Here is a 20,917-nt window from a genome sequence, read left to right as displayed (position 1 = left end):
AGGTGTGGGCAGGGGCCAGAAAATCACGCGCACGTGTTTTGGGGTTGCAAAAAAATTGGGAAGATTCTGGGCGGGAGTGTTTGCGGTCTTAGCCAGGATAGTGGAGGAGGAGGTGGACCTGGACCCCTTGATGGTGACATTTGGTGTTTCAGAGAAGCCATAGCTCAAGGAGAGGAGGAAGGTCGATGAAGACCGATGAGCAGTTTGTCGCCGGGGGGAGGGGCTGAGGAAACAATTTGTACAGACTGTATAGTTCATTGCTGGGAAGTAGGTTTCCCAGGATGTTTATGTATTGTAACCTGTTTTGATACATGTTGATAATAAAATACTAAAAGATGTTTTCTTTTTAAATGTTTTTTTAAAGAAAAAGTTACTTCAAAATCAAAAACTTCCAGAATCAAAACTCCACAAACCTTTTTGTTATATCTGACGACAAGGGCCTCGGCTGAAATGATCGTCTTTGGGAGCTCAGGAGTTGTTCCCGCTTGGTATCACTGTTTTCTGAAGTAAAGCTTTTAATTCGCTGCCTGACAGGAACATTAATCTTTTCTGTCTCATTGGCAGACTGTGGACAATCCGTTTTTGCTGCATTGCTGCTGGCAGAATCTAGGAGGAGACAGATGCGTCTTTTGATTATCCCACCAGAAACTTTATTTCCTTGATCATCAGAGCCCAAAGAAGAGTTTTCGACATCAGAGGTTCGATCCAGATCAGAACATTCTTCACCCAACTCCTTATTTGTCCAAATCTTGAGTTGCCCGCGATCAGTTCCCACTTTCTCTTTTTCAGATCTTAATGAGGTAGTCAATATTTTTTCTTCCTTTTCTTCTTCCCCTTGAACAGCAGTGATTTTAGTGTTTTTAGTGTTATTTTCCCACAGAATCATTCGTTCTGGGGAAGAAGTGTTCTCTTTATTGTCTCTCGCACACAATATGAGCGCACTGCCATTTTTTTCACTGATATCCATCTTTGGGCTTTCATCAAGTGTCTTTTTAGCAGCAGAAAAGTAACCATTTGTCTCGTCTTCATGGTCATTTGGGGAAGCTGAGGATGAGCATTTTGCTGCCACTGCTGCTGACTCTTTCTGTTCAACTACTGCAACATGCCTGGTGTCGGAGGGCAGAGCATTAACATCTTTAATAGTGATGGGAACATTTTCTTTACTGTCCTCTGATGGAGGAATATTTCTCTTGTGAGCAAAGACTTCAAACCTGGCTGTAAGGTCCATTGATAAAGGCCTGGGCTTTGTAAGCCAAGGTTTTCCAAGGGCAGAAGGCTTTTCATCATGTTTTATGGTGATTTCAGAAGGAGACTCTGATTTCTGGTCATCTGTGGTCCCAGGGAGCCAAGCAGATAATGGTCTTGGTCTCCTTAATTGGACCCTGAGTGAGGATGGGTTTTTAGTACTGTCCTTTTCCTGGTCTATTTTGTCGTTATCTTTCTCTATAATCTGGTCCAATTTTCCTAAAAATCCCAATGAAGAGGCCTTTGATAATGATGCGGATTCTGGCGTCCCAAATCGTTGAGTGGCACTCCGGCTGTATTTCCTGGAATGAACGGATGGCTTAGACAACTTAAGAGGTTGCATCGTCCCTCGCAACTCTGGATCCTCTGAACTGTCCCTGCCTTTCCCAATATCTTTGAGACCTTCACTGAACTTCTTTGATTTTAATTTCTGCACTGAGGTTTCTATAATTATGACAGTAGTTGGTTTCGTTTCAGAATTTGCACTCTTTCCCTCTGTTGATTTTTCAGGACTCAAGGTCGTGGTTGAAGAAGGAGCTGCCACATTGCTCTGTCTCAGTGTCGGATGCAAGTCGAGCAATGTTTCGGCATCCTGAGAATGGTCTGCCCTCATCCAACTGATACTGCCAGACCCCACTGAAGACTTTTGAGCAAAGGAAGACGATGTTGACAACCCAGTTCCACTTGGTGCACGATTTGCCTCTGTGTCCCTGAATCTTGCTTTTGTATCATCTGTATCTATAGCATGTTTCCCTGATGGTGTTAACATAGAAGTAACACTTATAGGCTTAGAAGCTGTAGGTGCTTGTGTGGTCCCTAATGATGCGTATGGCACTGGTGACTTCTCCAAAGAAAATGGTTTCGGAGTAAGTCTTGGTTTTGGTCCGGTTCCAGGTTTGGTTACTGAGCCCAAATTCAGTTTGCCCTCATTATCGAATATATGGGGAGAAACTGGAGCTGTTGGTTCAAGGGCTTTATTGCTTACACCTGAAAGAGTGTTTATGCGAGTCCACGGCAATTTTGTCTCATTGACAATATCATCCACATCACTCAAGGTATTCTTGGACGTTGGGGCTGGCTTCCCTTCCACCCATGTTGCCATGACAATCTTCTATTTTAGACATCCACCATGCTACATGACTTAAGTGAAGAGTAAAATCCTACAAAAAGAGGGAGAAAATTAATTGTTTATATGGTTGTTTCCAAAGAGGCCGCTGTCATTAGCCTTACTTAAAACATTACAGACATTCAAAAATTCAAGCCTATGTCTAGTATCTGTTGGATTTTTAAAAAATTGATGACTGTTTAGTAATGCTGCCCCTTGGTGCTACTGCTTTCTAAGTACTGGCAGATCTACTGTGCAGTTACTCATGGGCAGTTTCATTCAGGCAACAGGAAATGGCAATAATGGGACTTCCGGTGGTGGCCATGGAGTGAGTGGTCACACACAGAGCAGCTTCGGCTTGACGGCATCGGTTTGGGCACTTTATATGCATTAGTGGGGTAGCTCCAGCAGGAAAGTAGAGCAGAAGGAGTAGAGGGAGAGGTTCTCCCCAAGATTGGCATGTCTACTGGTTACCAGACCCGGGAAAAAACAGTTAAAGACCTGGCTAAGGAATTGGAGGGGACCTGTGGCACTGCAACAATTGCGAGAATGGCAGAGGGGGAAGGGTCATCGCCAGTGGGAAGGTCCCACATGGAACAGTTGATGGCCTTCATCAAAGATGGATTTCACCAGCAAAGGAAGGGATTGACAATAAGCAATTTTCATTTCATTTTCATTATGAGTGGAGATTTTTTTTTTGGAAAATATTTTATTGAGGCATTTATAATTTAAACATTTTAAACAGAGGGGTCCAAAACACGCAAAACCCCCACAATAACACACCCAACTCCCCCCAGCCCTAAATACTAATTAAACAAAAACCCATTACATTAAGGTGTTTATAATTTTATAATAATAGCAGTAAACATACAAATACAAATATAAACATAGAGCAAAGACCGCCTCCCTCCCTCACAAGTCCCACCTCCTCGAAACAATAATCTAACTCCCCGCACCTGGACAAGTTGATCCCCAAGTCAATGGGAAGGTTGAGCATGGTAGGTTTTATGGACTATATGGGAATGGTTGATTCGTGAAGGTTTAAGATCTGGGGGGGGGGGTACTCCTTCTCACACTTGTATAAGGTGTATTCGAGAATCAATTTCTTTGTGATGAGTCGAGCGGTGTTGATGGGGGTAGTGGGGCGGAGTATGCGGTATCGTAATTTTGGATCATGCGACGCATTGGCTGGAAGTGAGGCTTAGCTCGGGGAAGTGCAGAGGCTGGGATGGAGGCTGGATTCGGGTCTTTTGGCAGATAAGGGGTTTTATGAAAAGGTGAGGTTGACTATTACGGATTACGTGGAGCTGAGTCAGAACGAGGAGGTGTTCTAGGAGACATTGAAGGCAGTGGCTCGAGGGGAGATGATCTCGTTCAAGGCGCACAGGGATAGGTGGAGGAGGGAGGAGCATGGACAGTTGCTGGGTGAGATAGTGGAGGCAGATAGGAGATACTCGGGGCTCCCAGTAAACAGCTATTGATGGAGAGGAATATGTTGCAGGGGCAATTCGATAGGTTGACGACGGGAAGGGCAGTGGGGCAGCTATGGAGGGTGCAATATGAATACCGAGAGAAGGCGAGCTGTATGCTGGCCACCAACTAAGGGTGCAAACAGAAAAGGGGGAGGTAGTGTCAGAGCTGGGGGAGGATAACTGAGGAGTTCAGGGGTATTATGAGCTGTACCAGGTGATGAGGAAGGAGACGTGGGACAGTTTTTAGATGGGTTGGAGCTTCCAAGGTTGGAGGAAGAGAGGAGGCAGGTGTTGGAGGAGCCACTGGGTCTGAAGGAGGTGAGTGACAGTACTAGGGGAATGAAGTCGGGGAAGGCTCCAGAGCCAGATGGCTTTCCTGCGGAGTTTTATGAGGCTTCTGTGGTAGAGTTGGCACCGCATTTGTTGGGGATGTTCAGTGAGGCTTTGGAGAAGGGGGAGCTGCCAGAGACACTGACATGGGTGTCAATCACGCTAATCCCGAAGCAGGGGATCGGATAGACCCATTTTGTTGTTGAACACAGACGTGAAAGTGCTGGCTAAGTTGGTGCCGGGAGGATGGAGGGATGTTTGCCAGGGGTTGTCGCTAAGGATCAAACGGGTTTTGTAAAGTGGCAGGCAGCTCCCTGGTAACATCAGGAGGCTGTTAAATGTGGTTATGACTCAGTCAGGGGGGGGTGAGTGATGGAGGTTATTGTCTCTATGGATGCAGAGGAGGCTTTTGATTGGGTGAAGTGAGGGTATTTATTTGAGATCTTGGGGAGGTAGGCTTGGGTTTGGCCCGAAGTTTGTCGCGTGGGTGTGTCTGTTGTATGTGGCCCCGTGGCAAGTATATGTACAAATGAGATGAGTTTTGGAGTGCACAGAGGAACAAGGCAGGGGTGTCCGCTGTCGCCGTTGTTGTTCACACTCATGATTGAGCCCTTGCCGATGCCCTTAGGGGTTCTGTGAAGTGGCAGGGGGATTGTGACGGGAAGCAGGGAGCACTGGGTGTTACTGTACACAGACGATCTGTTGTTGTTTGTGTCGGACCCGTTGGAGATTTTGTTTATGATCTTGGGAATATTGGAGAGGTTTGAGGCTTTCTCTGGGTAGTGGCAGGGGGATCCTGATGGGAAGCAGGGAGCACTGGGTGTCGCTATACACAGACGACCTGTTGCTGTTTGTGTCAGACCTGTTGGAGAGTATGTGCAGGATCATGCAATATTGGAGGGGTTTGGGGCCTTCTCAGAGTACAAGTTAAATGTCGGGAAGATTGAGATGTTTCTGGTGAATGTGGTGGGGCGGGGAACAAACTTGTGGATGTTGCCCTACAAGGTAGCTCGGGAAAGGTTCAGGTATTTGGGGATTTAGGTGATGAGGGGATAGACTACGATGCAGAGATGGAATTTGGCAATGTTGATGGAGGAGCACAGTAAGAAGACTTACAACACCAGGTTAAAGTCCAACAGGTTTGTATCAAATCACTAGCTTACGGAGCACTGCTCCTTCCTCAGGTGGAGGAGATCAGGGGGGATTTTAAGAGATGGGATACATTAAAGATTACACCTGACACTGGCAGGGAGGGTGCAGGTTGTGAAAATGAATGTGCTGCCAAGGTTCCAGTTTGTTTTCCAGGCCCTCCCGATCTTTCTCCCCAAGGGTTTTTCCGGAATTTGGAGACAATGATTTTGAAGTTTATATGCAGGGAAGGTGCCGAGGGTAAAGAGGCAGAGACAGAAATGGGGCGTGGTACTCCCGAACCTCCTGCACTATTATTGGGCGGTGAATGTGGAGGGATTTTTTTTTGGGGGGGAAATGAGTGGGTGAAGATGGAGGAGTCCTGTAGGAGATCCAGCCTAAGGGCTATGTTTTTAAAAAAAAAATTTTTATTAAAGGTTTTCATAAAATATCAATAACAAAATGAGAAAGAAAAAAGAACCCAACAGGGTTAAGTACAAAACACAATCTAAAAAAGCAACCCCCCCAAACCCCTCCCCCCAGTACCTAAATAATAAATTAACATTAACACCCCGACGTAACACAATAGGTGTATACACCCCCTCAGACCCTCCAGTGTAAATAACATAAACAAAAATAAAGTAAACCCCCCCCCCCCCCCCCCCGAGCTGCTGCTGCCATTGACCAATGTCTATCGTTCTGCCAGAAAGTCTAAGAACAGTTGCCACTGCCTAAAGAACCCTTGTACCGACCCTCTCAAGGCGAATTTCACCCTCTCCAATTTAATGAACCCCGCCATATCGCTGATCCAGGATTCCACGCTTGGGAGCCTCGCATCTTTCCCCTGAAGGAGAATCCTTCGCCGGGCTACGAGGGACGCAAAGGCCAGAATTCCGGCCTCTTTCGCCTCCTGCACTCCCGGCTCCTCTGCCACCCCAAACATTGCGAGCCCCCAGCCCGGTTTGACCCTGGATCCTACCACCCCCGACACCGTCCTCGCTACGCCCTTCCAAAATTCCTCCAGCGCTGGGCATGCCCAGAACATATGGTTGGGATTCGCTGGGCTCCCTGAGCACCTAACACCCCTGTCCTCACCCCCAAAGAACCGGCTCATCCTTGTCCCGGTCATGTGTGCCCTGTGCAGCACCTTAAACTGAATGAGGCTAAGCCTCGCGCACGAAGAGGAAGAGTTCACCCTCCCTAGGACATCTGCCCACGTCCCCTCTTCGATCTCCTCTCCCAACTCCTCCTCCCACTTACCTTTCAATTCCACCACCGAGGCCTCCTCCTCCTCCTGCATCACCTGGTAAGTTTCCGAGATCTTCCCCACACCCACCCACCCCCCCGAGAGCACCCTGTCCTGTACTGTGTGTGGCAGCAGCCGCGGGAATTCCACCACCTGCCGTCTGGCAAACGCCCTTACCTGTAAGTACCTGAAAGTGTTCCCCGGGGGGAGCCCATACTTCTCCTCCAGCTCACCCAAGCTCGCAAACTTCCCGTCCACAAACAGGTTCCCCAACTTTCGTATCCCTGCCCTGTGCCATCCCGAAAACCCTCCACCTGTTCTTCCTGGGGCGAACCGGTGGTTCCACGGTAATGGGGTCCATGCCAAGGCCCCAACTTCCCCTCTATGCCGCCTCCACTGCCCCCAAATTTTGAGGGTCGCCACCACCACCGGGCTCGTGGTATACCTCCTTGGAGGGAGTGGCAGCGGCGCCGTTGCCAGCGCCCCCAGACTCGTACCCACACAGGACGCCATCTCCAGCCTCTTCCATGCAGCCCCCTCCATCACCCACTTGCGCACCATTGTCGCATTGGCGGCCCAGTAGTACCCACAGAGGTTGGGCAGCGCCAGCCCCCCCCCCCCCTATCTCGACTCCGCTCCAGGAATACCCTTCTCACCCTCGGAGTCCCTCGTGCCCACACAAACCCCATTATACTCCTGTTAACCCACCTAAAAAAGCCTTCGGGATAAACACGGGGAGGCACTGGAACAGGAACAAAAACCTTGGGAGCACCGTCATTTTGATTGACTGCACCCTACCCGCCAACGACAGCGGCAACGCGTCCCACCTCTTGAACTCCTCCTCCATTTGCTCCACCAGCCTTGTAAAGTTAAGCCTATGCAGGGCCCCCCAGCTCCTGGCCACCTGGACCCCCAAATACCTGAAGCTCCTCTCAGCCCTTTTTAGTGGGAGCTCGCCAATCCCCCTCTCCTGGTCCCCTGGGTGAACTACGAACAGCTCGCTCTTCCCCATATTGGGCTTGTACCCCGAAAAGTCCCCGAATTCCCTAAGGATCCTCATTACCTCTGGCATTCCTCCCACCGGGTCCGCCACATACAGCAGCAGGTTGTCCGCATAAAGCAACACCCTATGCTCTTCCCCACCCTGCACCAACCCCCTCCAGTTCCTCGACTCTCTCAGTGCCATAGCCAGGGGTTCAATCGCCAGTGCGAAGAGCAGGGGGGACAGGGGACACCCCTGTCTCGGCCCTCGGTGCATCCGAAAGTACTCGGACCTCCTCCTATTTGTGGCCACACTCGCCATCGGGACCTCAGACAACAGCCTAACCCACCTGACAAACCCCTCCCCATACCTGAACCTCTTCAGCACCTCCCACAGTTACCCCCACTCCACCCTATCGAAGGCTTGCTCAGCGTCCATCGCCACCACTATCTCCGCCTCCCCCTCCCTCGCCGGCATCATGGTAACGTTCAAAGGCCTCCGCACATTTGCGTTCAACTGTCTCCCCTTCACAAACCCCGTCTGGTCTTCATGGATGATCTGCGGCACACAGTCCTCAATCCTTGTGGCTAAGACCTTCGCCAGCACCTTGGCATCTACATTTAGCAAGGAAATCGGTCTGTAAGACCCACACTGCAGGGGAGCCTTGTCCCGCTTCAGGATTAAGGAGATTAGTGCCCGGGACATCGTCAGGGGTAAAGCCCCCCCCCCCGCTCCCTTGCCTCATTAAAGGTCCTAACTAACAGCGGGCCCAACAGATCCATATATTTTTGATAGAACTCGGCCGGGAAACCGTCCAACCCGGTGCCTTCCCCGCCTGCATGCTTCCTATCCCTTGGATTAGCTCCTCCAGCCCAATCGGGGCCCCCAGTCCCGCCACCAGTCCCTCTTCAACCTTTGGAAACCTCAATTGGTCCAGGAAACGGCCCATCCCTCCCTCCCGTGGGGGCTCGGATCGGTACAATTCCTCGTAGAAGTCCCTGAAGACCCCATTGATGCCAACCCCACTACGCACCACACTCCCTCCCCTGTCCTTAACTCCCCCGATCTCCCTAGCTGCGTCCCGCTTCCGAAGCTGATGCGCCAGCATCCGGCTTGCCTTTTCCCCATACGCGTAGACCGCCCCCTGGGCCTTCCTCCACTGCACCTCCGCCTTCCTGGTGGTCACCAGGTCAAATTCGGCCTGGAGGCTGCGCCTCTTCCTCAACAATCCTTCCTCAGGCACTTCCGGGTACCTCCTGTCTACCCTCACCATCTCCCCCACCAGCCTCTCCCTCTCCCCCTGCTCCTTGTGGACCCTAATGGAGATCAGCTCTCCCCTCACCACCGCCTTCAGTGCCTCCCATACCTTCCCCACTCGGACCTCCCCGTTGTCGTTGGTCTCCAAGTACCTCTCTATACTTCCTCGGACCCACTCGCTCACCTCCTCGCCCGCCAACAGCCCCACCTCCAAGCGCCACAGCGGGCGCTGGTCCCTCTCCTCCCCCATCTCCAAGTCCACCCAATGCGGGGCGTGGTCCGAAATGGCTATCGCCGAGTACTCGGTATTCTCTACTCTCGCTATCAGCGCCCTACTCAAAATGAAAAAGTCGATTCGAGAATAAGCCTTATGGACATGTGAGAAAAATGAAAATTCCCTAGCCCCCGGCCTTGCAAATCTTCAAGGGTCCACCCCTCCCATTTGGTCCATAAATCCCCTCAGCACTCTAGCCGCCGCCAGCTTCCTACCCGTCCTAGACCTGGAGCGATCCAGTGCCAGATCGAACACTGTGTTAAAGTCTCCCCCCCATTATCAGGCCCCCCACTTCCAAGTCTGGGATCCGACCCAACATTTGCCGCATAAAACCCGCATCGTCCCAGTTCGGAGCATACACATTGATCAGTACCACCCTCTCTCCCTGCAACTTACCACTTACCATTATGTACCTACCGCCATTATCTGCCACAATGCTCGACGCCTCGAATGACACCTTCTTTCCCACCAAGATCGCCACCCCTCGATTTTTGGCATCTAGCCCCGAGTGAAACACCTGACCTACCCACCCTTTCCTCAGTCTTACCTGGTCTGCCACCTTCAGGTGTGTCTCCTGGAGCATAACCACATCCGCCTTCAGCCCCTTCAGGTGCGTGAACATGCGGGCCCGCTTAACCGGCCCATTCAGTCCCCTTACATTCCAGGTTATCAGCCGGATCAGGGGGCTACCCGCCCCCTCCCCCGCCAACTAGCCTAACGCCCGCACCCGGCCCATTCTCAACAGCGACATACCCCCGTCTCGACCCCCCCCCCCACTCGCTCCAGCTCCTCCTTGACCTTAGCAGCAGCAACTCGATTCCCCCCCCCCCCCCCACCGTCTAGGACCCATCCTAGCTGCTTTACCCCCCCATTGCACTTCCGCAAGTCAGCTGACTCCTGCTGACCCCGGGCACTCCCGCCTCCTCTTCGACTCCTCCCGTTGTGTGGCACACCCTCCTCTCCCGCTCCCCATCCACAGACTCTCCCCCTCCCCCCTCCGTTCTAAGTGCGGGAAACAATCCTCACTTCCCCGCCTCGGCCCCGCCCCCCCAGTCTTTGGCGCGGGAAAAAAGCCCGCGCTCTCCACCTACCAGGCCCCGCCACCAACCAAAACAGTGCCCAACCCGCCCCATCCACCCTCCCCAACCCGAAAGAGAAAAACACAGAGAAAAAGAAACCCAAAACAATGCAAAGGCCCCCCACCCCGACCAAAAATAGGCATAACATATCCACCGCAGTCCCCAATCGCCCATCCCGACCCCAGCTTCTCGGCCTGAACAAAAGTCCACGCCTCCTCCGGAGACTAAAAATAATGGTGCCGGTCCTTGTAGGTAACCCACAGTCGCGCCGGCTGCAACATGCCAAACTTCACCCCCTTCCTGTGCAGCACCGCCTTCACTCGATTGTACCCGGCCCTCCTCTTCGCCACCTCCGCACTCCAGTCCTGGTATATTCGGACCTCTGCGTTCTCCCACCTGCTGCTCCTCTCCTTCTTGGCCCACCTGAGCACACACTCCCGATCGACGAACCGATGGAACCGCACCAGCACCGCCCGCGGAGGCTCGTTAGCCTTGGGCCTCCTCGCCAACACTCTATGGGCCCCTTCCAGCTCCAGGGGCCCCTGGAAGGACCCCGCTCCCATCAGCGAGTTCAACATGCTGACCACATAGGCCCCCACGTCCGGCCCCTCCAGCACCTCTGGGAGGCCCAGAATCCGCAGATTCTTCCGCCTCGACCGATTCTCCATCTCCTTGAACCGCTCCTGCCATTTCTTGTGGAGCGCCTCGTGCACCTCCACCTTGACCGCCAGGCCTAAGATCTCATCCTCATTGTCAGAGATCTTTTGTTGAGCCTCTTGGATCGCCACCCCCTGGGCCGCCTGTGTCTCCAGCAGCTTATGACTAGAAGCCTTCATCGGCTCTAACAGGTCCGTTTAAATCTCTCTGAGGCAGCCCTGGATACCCTCCTGTTGCTCCTCCGCCCACTGCCTCCACGCTGCCTGGTCTCCGCCCGCCGCCATTTTGTCCTTCCCTCCCTTCTTCGGGTCCACCACCACCTTTTCTGTCGCCCCGCTCCTAGTTAAAGCCATATACTGACGAGGAGCTGTTATTAACTCCTTCTCACACCGGGAAACGTTGAAAAAGTGCCGTTGGGGGCCCTGAAAAGAGCCCAAAAGTCCGTTTTTGCGGGAGCCGCCGAATGTGCGACTTAGCTCCGCGTAGCCGCAACCGGAAGTCTCGAGAGGGAATCCTTTTGGCAGTGTTCGCTTCACCAATCTGCCCCAAAAAGTCTGTGGAAACTCCTGAAAAAGGTCTGAGAGTCGCCGAGTCGCCGGGAGCTGCCGAATGCGCGACCTACTCCTCCATGGCCGCCACTGCAAGCCTCGTCCCTGCTTCTTCAATGGCCTTGGTGAGATAAGGCCATAAGACCATAAGAGATAGGAGCGGAAGTAAGGCCATTCGGCCCATCGAGTCCACTCCACCATTCAATCATGGCTCATTTCAACTCCATTTACCCGCTCTCTCTCCTTAGCCCTTAATTCCTCGAGAAAACAAGAATTTATCAACTTCTGTCTTAAAGACACTCAACGTCCCAGCCTCCACCGCCCTCTGTGGCAATGAATTCCACAGACCCACCACTCTCTGGCTGAAGAAATTTCTCCTCATCTCTGTTCTAAAGTGACTCCCTTTTATTCAAAGGCTGTGCCCCCGGGTCCTAGTCTCCCCTGCTAATGGAAACAACTTCCCTACGTCCACCCTATCTAAGCCATTCATTATCTTGTAAGTTTCTATTAGATCTCCCCTCAACCTCCTAAACTCCAATGAATATAATCCCAGGATCCTCAGACGTTCATCGTATGTTAGGCCTACCATTCCTGGGATCATCCGTGTGAATCTCCGCTGGACCCGCTCCAGTGCCAGTATGTCCTTCCTGAGGTGTGGGGCCCAAAATTGCTCACAGTATTCTAAATGGGGCCTAACTAATGCTTTATAAAGCTTCAGAAGTACATCCCTGCTTTTATATTCCAAGCCTCTTGAGATAAATGACAACATTGCATTTGCTTTCTTAATTACGGACTCAACCTGCAAGTTTACCTTTAGAGAATCCTGGACTAGGACTCCCAAGCCCCTTTGCACTTCAGCATTATGAATTTTGTCACCGTTTAGAAAATAGTCCATGCCTCTATTCTTTTTTCCAAAGTGCAAGACCTCGCACTTGCCCACGTTGAATTTCATCGGCCATTTCTTGGACCACTCTCCTAAACTGTCTAAATCTTTCTGCAGCCTCCCCACCTCCTCCATACTACTTGCCCCTCCACCTATCTTTGTATCATCGGCAAACTTAGCCAGAATGCCCCCAGTACCGTCATCTAGATCGTTAATATATAAAGAGAACAGCTGTGGCCCCAACACTGAACTCTGCGGGACACCACTCGTCACCGGTTGCCATTCCGAAAAATAACCTTTTATCCCAACTCTCTGCCTTCTGCCTGACAGCCAATCGTCAATCCATGTTAGTACCTTGCCTCGAATACCATGGGTTCTTATTTTACTCAGCAGTTTCCCGTGAGGCACCTTATCAAAGGCCTTTTGGAAGTCAAGATAGATAACATCCATTGGCTCTCCTTGGTCTAACCTATTTGTTATCTCTTCAAAGAACTCCAAGAGGTTTGTCAGGCACAACCTCCCCTTACTAAATCCATGCTGACCTGTCCTAATCCGACCCTGCACTTCCAAGAGTTTAGAAATCTCATCCTTAACAATGGATTCTAGAATCTTGCCAACAACCGAGGTTAGGCTAATTGGCCTATAATTTTCCATCTTTTTCCTTGTTCCCTTCTTGAACAGGGGGGTTACAACAGCGATTTTCCAATCCTCTGGGACTTTCCCTGACTCCAGTGACTTTTGAAAGATCATAACTAACGCCTCCACTATTTCTTCAGCTATCTCCTTTAGAACTCTAGGATGTAGCCCATCTGGGCCCGGAGATTTATCAATTTTTAGACCTCTTAGTTTCTCTAGCACTTTCTCCTTTGTGATGGCCACCATATTCAACTCTGCCCCCTGACTCTCCGGAATTGTTGGGATATTACACATGTCTTCTACTTAGACTGACGCAAAGTACTTATTTAGTTCCTCAGCTATTGCCTTGTCTCCCATCACTAGATTACCAGCGTCATTTTGGAGCGGCCCAATGTCTACTTTTGCCTCCCGTTTGTTTTTAATGTATTTAAAGAAACTTTTACTATCATTCCTAATGTTACTGGCTAGCCTACCTTCATAATTGATCCTCTTTTTCCTTATCTCTCTCTTTGTTATCCTGTTTGTTTTTGTAGCCTTCCCAATCTTCTGACTTCCCACTACTCTTTGCCACATTATAGCCTTTCTCTTTTGCTTTGATGCATTCCCTAACTTCCTTTGTCAGCCATGGCTGCCTCATCCACCCTCTGATAACCTTTCTTTTCTTTGGGATGAACCTCTGTACTGTGTCCTCAATTACTCCCAGAAGCTCCTGCCATTGCTGTTCTACTGTCTTTCCCATTAGGCTCTGCTCCCAGTCGATTTTTGTCAGTTCCTCCCTCATGCCCCTGTAGTTACCTTTATTTAACTGTAACACCTTTACATCTGATTCTACCTTCTTTTCACAGAGATCTTTTCACAGTTGTTCCTCTGCTGCTAGAATTCACCTTTAATAAAGGCCCTCAAGTCAGCTTGAAGCCTTTAAGCTTGCCCTTCCCCCGCCTGCATGCTGGAAGAGGCTTTTGTCTTTCCAGCCAAATCTTTTACTGTTTCTGCCGGGTCTGGTAACCAAGAGACATACCATTCCTGGGGGACACTGTCGGGGGAATGTTGCAGTCTTCTTCCCACACCGGGAAATGTTGAAAAAATGCCATTGGGGGCCCTGTAGAGAGCCCAAAAGTCCGTTCCAAGCGGGAGCTGCCGAACATGCGACTTAGCTCTGCATAGCCACACCCGGAAGTCGCCTAAGGGCTATGTTGACGGCTCAGCTGCCACTAACCGCGGGGAAGTATACGAGGAGCCTGGTGGTACAGTCGACAATCAGGGTATGGAATAAGCTGCGGAGACACTAAGTTGGAGGGGATGTAACTATTGACACCACTGTGCGGGAACCACAGGTTTAAGCTGGGGGAGATGGATGGGATGAATGGGAAGTGGAGGGAGGCGGTGCTGGAGAGGGTGAGGGACTTGTACTTGGAAGGGAAGTTTGCAGGTCTGGATGAATTGCGGGAGAGGTTTGAGTTGCTGAGAGGAGAGTGAATTTAGATATATGCAGGCGAGGGACTTGGTGCGAAAAGAGTGGCGGACGTTTCCCAGGTTGCCGGAGTACACCTTATTGGAGCAAGTTCTGCTCCCAGATTAGTCGGGAGAGGGTAGGATTGGGGATATATATGGGTGGTTGGGGGAGTGGGGGCGCAGGTGGTGAGGATCAAGAACAAATGGGGAGGAGTGGGGGGGGGGGGGGGAATAGGCTGGCAACTGTGTTGTGAGGCAATGCCTTGGGTGAATTCAGCCTGTGCGAGGATGAGCGCGATTCAGTTCAAAATGATGTACATATGGCCAAGGTGGTGTACATATGGCCAAGGTGGTGTACAGATGACCAAGGTGGTGTACATATGACCACGGTGATGTACATATGCCCAAGGTGGTGTACAGATGACCATGGTGATGTACATATGCCCAAGGTGGTGTACAGATGACCATGGTGATGTACATATGCCCAAGGTGGTGTACAGATGACCAAGGTGATGTACATATGCCCAAGGTGGTGTACAGATGACCACGGTGATGTACATATGCCCAAGGTGGTGTACAGATGACCACGGTGATGTACATATGCCCAAGGTGGTGTACAGATGACCACGGTGATGTACATATGCCCAAGGTGGTGTACAGATGACCATGGTGATGTACATATGCCCAAGGTGGTGTACAGATGACCAAGGTGATGTACAAATGCCCAAGGTGGTGTACATATGACCACGGTGATGTACATATGACCAAGGTGGTGTACAGATGACCACGGTGATGTACATATGACCAAGGTGGTGTACATATGAGTGGGTCTTCTAAGGGCTGGCCAAATAGTGCGAGAAGTGTGGGCGGAGGCCAGCGTATCATGCTCATATGTTCTGGGGTTGCGAGAAGCTGGAGATGTACTGGGAAACAGTGATTGGGATGTTGTCTAAAATTGTTGGGGTGGAGGTCAGGCCGGACCCAATGGTGGCGATCTTTGGTGTCGGAAGTGCAGTTGCTGGGGGCTGATGTCGTGGCCTTCGCCTCTCTAACTGCCAAGCGCATGAGCTTGTTAAATTGGAGGTTGGCTATTCCGCCGGTGGTGGCGGCCTGGCTGGGGACTTGTATGATTTTCTCCAGCTGGAAAAGATTAAATTTGGGTTGAGGGAGTCAGCGGAGGGCTTCGGGACACGGTGGGGGTTGTTCATGACAATGTTTGGGGAACTGTTTGCTGCGGGGTGGGGGGCTGTAAAAGGGCAAAAATTGTCCAAACTGTGGACTGAGAGATTTTGGAGGGTGTTTTTTTCTGTCTGTTGCTGTGTTTTTACACGTTTGGAATAAAATACATCTTTTTTTTTTAAATGCTGTAATAGCTTTCTGCTCTGTAGCAGCACAAGTTATTAACATTAGAATTCACTGAAGATGTGCTCATCCATTGGCAAACTATATCATTTTTCCATTTAGTGAAGGAGAACAATTTTACTGTCTGCAGAATATATCCCGGTATTAATTCATCCAGGAGAACTATGTAGATAATGTTGTGTTAAGCTTCTTCATGTAGCATAAGCTGCTTCCTTGATGTATACGCTGACAAAGGAAGGTTCAGACTTGGAGATAGGTTTAACACATTTATTGAACAGTTAACAATTCTCCTGCTTGAGTTCGACTCTACTGCTAATCTTGCTATAGTAACTCAATCTAACTAACCAGTCTGCTCTAATCCATTCGGTAGGTTTGATGCTTCCTGATCTGCCCCTGTACCTCTCTCTCTGATTGTCGCCTGTGGAAAAGAGAAAGAGCATGTGTGCCCTGTCCTTTTATATGGGTTGCCCCCTTGTGGTAGTGTCACCTCTGGGTGTCTTGACTGCCATTGGTCATGTCCTATCTTACTGACTTATTGGTTGAATGTCTGTGTGTCATGATATCTCTGGTGCTCCCTCTAGTGTTTACTTAGTCTTAGTGTATTTGCATTAACCCCTTGTGTATTTACAGTGATGCATATCACCACATCCCCCCTTTTTTCGTGTTACATATTTTCTGTACAGTGTTAAAGAAAATTGAACAAAATAGGTAGATAAGTGATGACATGTACAAATCATGATGACAGTGATGATTATGCAATACCAAATAATATGTATGAGTCCAAAGTTCATGGATTAATATGGTCGAGTGGCTTTCTTCTTTTGTTGATGAAGTGGCGATGTTGATGTTGTCGTTGCTTTGTGAACGCCGTCAGTGTTCCTGTGCTTATGGAACCAAGAAGTCATCAGGAGGTGTGCAAATGGTCAAATCACTGCGTTGCCTGATGTGGACTCTTTTTTTCCCCCGATGCTTGTGGTAGCGATGTAGTATGTAATCTGTGTCGTCCGTGTTGCGATATTGATGCTGTATGCCAGCTGCCTTGAAAGCTGGTCTGCTTGTTTGTAGTGGAGCAAACTAATTTGCCTTGAAAGCTGGTTTGCTTGTTTGTCGTGGAGCACACTTGGTGAAATTTGCTGTCGTGCCATGGTATGGCCGTTATCTTGCCAGTGTTAGGAGCTGTGCTGTTACATTGTCCTGCATTTGCAGATTTGTACCATTTCGTACCAGTCGTTGTTCCAGCGTTGTTGTTGGTTTTGTCGTGCTTGTTGTTAACGTTGGTGCCTCTGGTACGCTTCTTGATGTTGTCGATGTTGTTGATTGCTTAGGTTTTGTTGTTGTGTTTGTTGTGCTCAATGACCACACCGAGTGGAGAATTCGAGTCCTTCACAAAGTTACTTGTATCAGTGTCCTTTGTGGCATCTGCTGTTTCATTGAGCGTGCCGTCTCTGATTCCTCAGCACTCCCCGTCTGGAGTCATGTCCGGTTCACTGGAATCATCCTTGGCTTGTCGATGCCCCCGGTCTGGATCCTTTCTGGTTCACCTGAATCAGCTTTGGTTTCTTGACACTCCCCGTCCGTAGTCATTTCAGGTTCACTTGAATCAGCTGAGGTGTCACTTGAATCATCTGAGGTGTCTTGATGCTCCCTGTCCGGAGTCAAAACGTTCAGGAATGCATTTTCTTGTGGAGAGGCTCGAGTAGATGAGGTTTGAATTAATGTGGTGTCACTGGAGTCACTAGTAACCTTACATTGATTGTCGAGTGCCTCTGTACATACTAGCTGAGGTCCGTCAGTCTCGCTGAGATGTCGCACATCTTGTATGGGAATTGTGAACCCTGTGTCATTTGTCGAACATAGTGGGTAGAGCTTCAGTGTCTTCTTGTTGGTTAGATGAGCTGGGTAGACTGTCAGAGTCTTCTTCTGGTGGCTCAAATAATCCGGGTGGACTGTCATAGTGGCTTTGTTGTTCACGTGAGCGTGGTAGACTGCCATAGTCTTCTTGCTGTTCACTTGAGCATGGTAGACTGTCACCGTCTGCTGCTGGTTGCTCACTTAAGGTTGCTAGACCTTCATGGTCTTGTTCATGCAAGGACTGCACTCTGGAGTCTTACAATGCTTCCATCGTGGAGTCTGTCAACGAGCTTGCTGTGGAGGCTTGTATCGCTCTCTGTGGAGTCTGGCATCACTCCCTGTGTGGAGTCATGCATTGGTCTCGCTGTGGAGTTTATATCACTTTCTACGTAGAGACGTGCAGTTGGCTCGCTGTGGAGTCTTTTATCGCTTTCTGTGTGGAGTCTGGGACTCTTCGTGGTGCGTGGACCACTCTCTGTGTGGGAGTCGGGGAATCTTCGTGGTGCGTGGAGCACTGTTCGTGGTGCGTGGACCACTGGTTTGGCGCCAGGCCGCTCTCTGTGGGCTTGGACCTCTTTCTGTCTCTTGGCGTCAAGCCGCAGCAGAATCCTGTACTTCTGGGTTAGGATTTTGTCTGTGCTGGTCTGAGGACCCTCAAATCCGAAGAACTCATCCATGTCTAATTCGGATTCTTCACTGGACAACACATCTCGTTGCGGTTCAGATTTGGTACTGAGGTCGCCACGTCCAATGATGAAATCATCGTCTGAGTCGTTGTCTTCAAGGACCACATCATCACTTCTTGTGTCGGAGCTGTCATTGTGCTCACGATGTCCAAAGAAGAAATCAACTTCTGAGCCGTAGTCTTCAAGGACCAAATCATTTCTTTGGACGGTGCTAATGAGGAATTGAACAAACGAATGTGATATAAAATAGTTAGTTCAAATATTAGTTACAATAATATAGATGTGAGCCAGTCTGATAGTAGTGAGTTCACAAACAAAGGACAAAGGGATTCAGAAAGCATGGCAAGGATGCTGGGTAACATGAGGCCCAGGGTTAAGGAATGCGAAGTGAGCCAATCAGGATATATGGTCAGGTCAGGAGGTGTATAGGATGACCTATGGGAATCTTGTATGTGAAACTTGATGCCATTTGAATGAGATTTGTAAAGATTTCTTTGTCTCCGATAGCACTCAGTTCTGGAGCTCCAGGAGACCGCTTGTGTGTTCTGAACCTCTGTGGATCGAGTCAGCCTTGCAAGTTGGTTAAAACTAAATAATACGATACCTACAAATCCATCTCGAGCTTTATTGACGCCAGACTGAAGGGGTAAAGAATTCAATATTGTCACTAACTGCTTGTTGCAGGGTTCTGCGGAGGTTACTTTCAGCATTCAGGCATTGCGCTGTCACTCCAGGTGAAAGAATTGTGTTTTCCGGCTTTAAAATTCATTTTTCTTATTTTCGAGCATTTCCCCTTTAAGTGGGCGTGGTCCGGGGCCTCTGATGTCATGACGCTTGTGACGTAGAGCTTAGGAATGGATTGCGCATGGCAAGATTGCTGTTCCTTCGCCTTGCGCCATTTTCGCAACTGCGCATGCGCGGCTTCTCGCGCATGCGCAGAACACTGTTTTACCAGTACGCTTCTTTTGGGGAACTGCGCATTTGCGGCTCCTTTCTCAAGATGGCTGTCAATCAAAACTGCTGTTTTCTGCATTCGCAGGCCTACCTTTGCCTCGTGGTGAGTATTGGTGCCTCTTTTACCGTTCTCTCTTGTGTTTTCCTCGCAGTATATTTGAAACTTTTCCAGGACTGTATGGAAGTCTCTCTTGTCTTGCCCTTTGGAGTACTTGAAGGTCTTGAAGATTCCTGCTGCTCTTGCACGCGCAATGGTGAGCAGAAGCTTTATTTTCTCTGCATCCACCACACCATCTAGATCGGACGCTACCAGGTAGATCTCAAATCTCTGCCTGAACGCACGCCAGTTTGCACTGAGATTGCCGTGGTACCCGAGCTGCTGCAGAAACGGAACCTCAAACATCTTGCCTGGGTGCTGTTGCAGGTAGTCACGGATTTGTTGAGTTGAACTATAGGGATTCAACAAGCACTCATTGGTACCATGTTGTGTTATGCTTCTTCATATAGCATAAGCTGCTTCCTTGATGTATACTCTGACAAAGGAAGGTTCAGACTTGGAGATAGGTTTAACACATTTATTGAACAGTTAACAATTCTCCTGCTTGAGTTCGACTCTCCTGCTAATCTTGCTATAGTAACTCAGTCTAACTAACCAGTCTGCTCTAATCCATGCAGTGGGTGTGATGCTTCTGATCTGCCCCTGTACCTCTCTCTGAGTGTCGCCTGTGGAAAAGAGAACGAGCATTTGTGCCCTGTCCTTTTATATGGGTTGCCCCCTTGTGGTAGTGTCACCTCTGGGTGTCTTGACTGCCATTGGTCGTGTCCTATCTTACTGACCTATTGGTTGAATGTCTGTGTGTCATGATATCTCTGGTGCTCCCTCTAGTGTTTACTTAGTCTTAGTGTATTTGCATTAACCCCTTGTGTATTTACAGTGATGCATATCACCACAGATAAATCACAATAACAACCTATATCTGATTCAAGCTCAGGATTGCAAAGAGATCCAAATATCTTTGCATTCACTTTCATTATGTGATGTTTCTGACTCATACAGGAAGGTTTTCCGGAGCCAATTTGACAGGTTCAGCGCAGAAACAGGGCACGCCCATGACTGGATTGCTGACTGAGACACAGTGTGATAGTGGGAAAGTTTCACCAAAGGATGCTGTGCTTTTATATTGATGTACCTCATGACCGAGTGACGGGAAGAGCTCCTCAATGGCTGGTTTAATCCATTACTGATAACAGTTATATACAGTTGTGTGTGTAAATGATGAAGTGTCTCTGGATTTACCCTGATTCAGCGGCACCTTAAAAACAAAACACAGCAAATGGGAGGTGACTGGATCGGAGAAGCTCTCACTATTTTGTTCCCTGCTGAGGATTCAGTCCGCTTATTATAAAACCACAACTGGCCATGGAAAATCCAACAATAACTCCTCCAATTTCTTACCTTCCAAATGCTCATTTTCCCTTTTAGCCAACAGAATATCAATGGATTTATCAGATAACATTTCTGCAACTCTGATTTATTAGCGAGAGGAAGGCAAAGTCTTTGCCCCACCCACAAGGCCGGTAAATCGGAAACCCCAAAGGTAGCCACCAAAGGGCAAGGTTCCAACTCAACCGCAAAAATTCCTGACATGGTGCTGAAGACAAGAATCAAAGCTCATAAGCTTACAACAAGACCAGAACATGTGGGTATGAAGCGCCGGACCCCTAGAACATCGCTCGCACCTATCATCTATGTCCGAGATGAACCCACTT

The 20,917-nt window shown here is 49.5% G+C and overlaps 1 protein-coding gene across 2 annotated transcripts in view; it reads right to left on the bottom strand.

The window, feature by feature from the left end:
* LOC140398925 (uncharacterized) overlaps positions 1–20,917 on the bottom strand; it is a 373,657-nt gene that overhangs the window by 227,675 nt on the left and 125,065 nt on the right. For both annotated transcript variants that reach the window (XM_072488033.1, XM_072487950.1), the window contains one exon: positions 414–2,405. In XM_072488033.1, the coding sequence (XP_072344134.1) occupies positions 414–2,347 (1,934 nt within the window). In that variant the 5' untranslated portion in view covers positions 2,348–2,405. The remainder of the gene's footprint in view (positions 1–413; positions 2,406–20,917) is intronic.

Source organism: Scyliorhinus torazame, chromosome 1 (assembly GCF_047496885.1).
Source record: "Scyliorhinus torazame isolate Kashiwa2021f chromosome 1, sScyTor2.1, whole genome shotgun sequence".
Classification (NCBI taxonomy): Eukaryota; Metazoa; Chordata; class Chondrichthyes; order Carcharhiniformes; family Scyliorhinidae; genus Scyliorhinus; species Scyliorhinus torazame.
The sequence above is the reverse complement of the archived record's forward strand: the minus strand, read 5'-3'. Positions and strand labels throughout refer to the sequence as shown.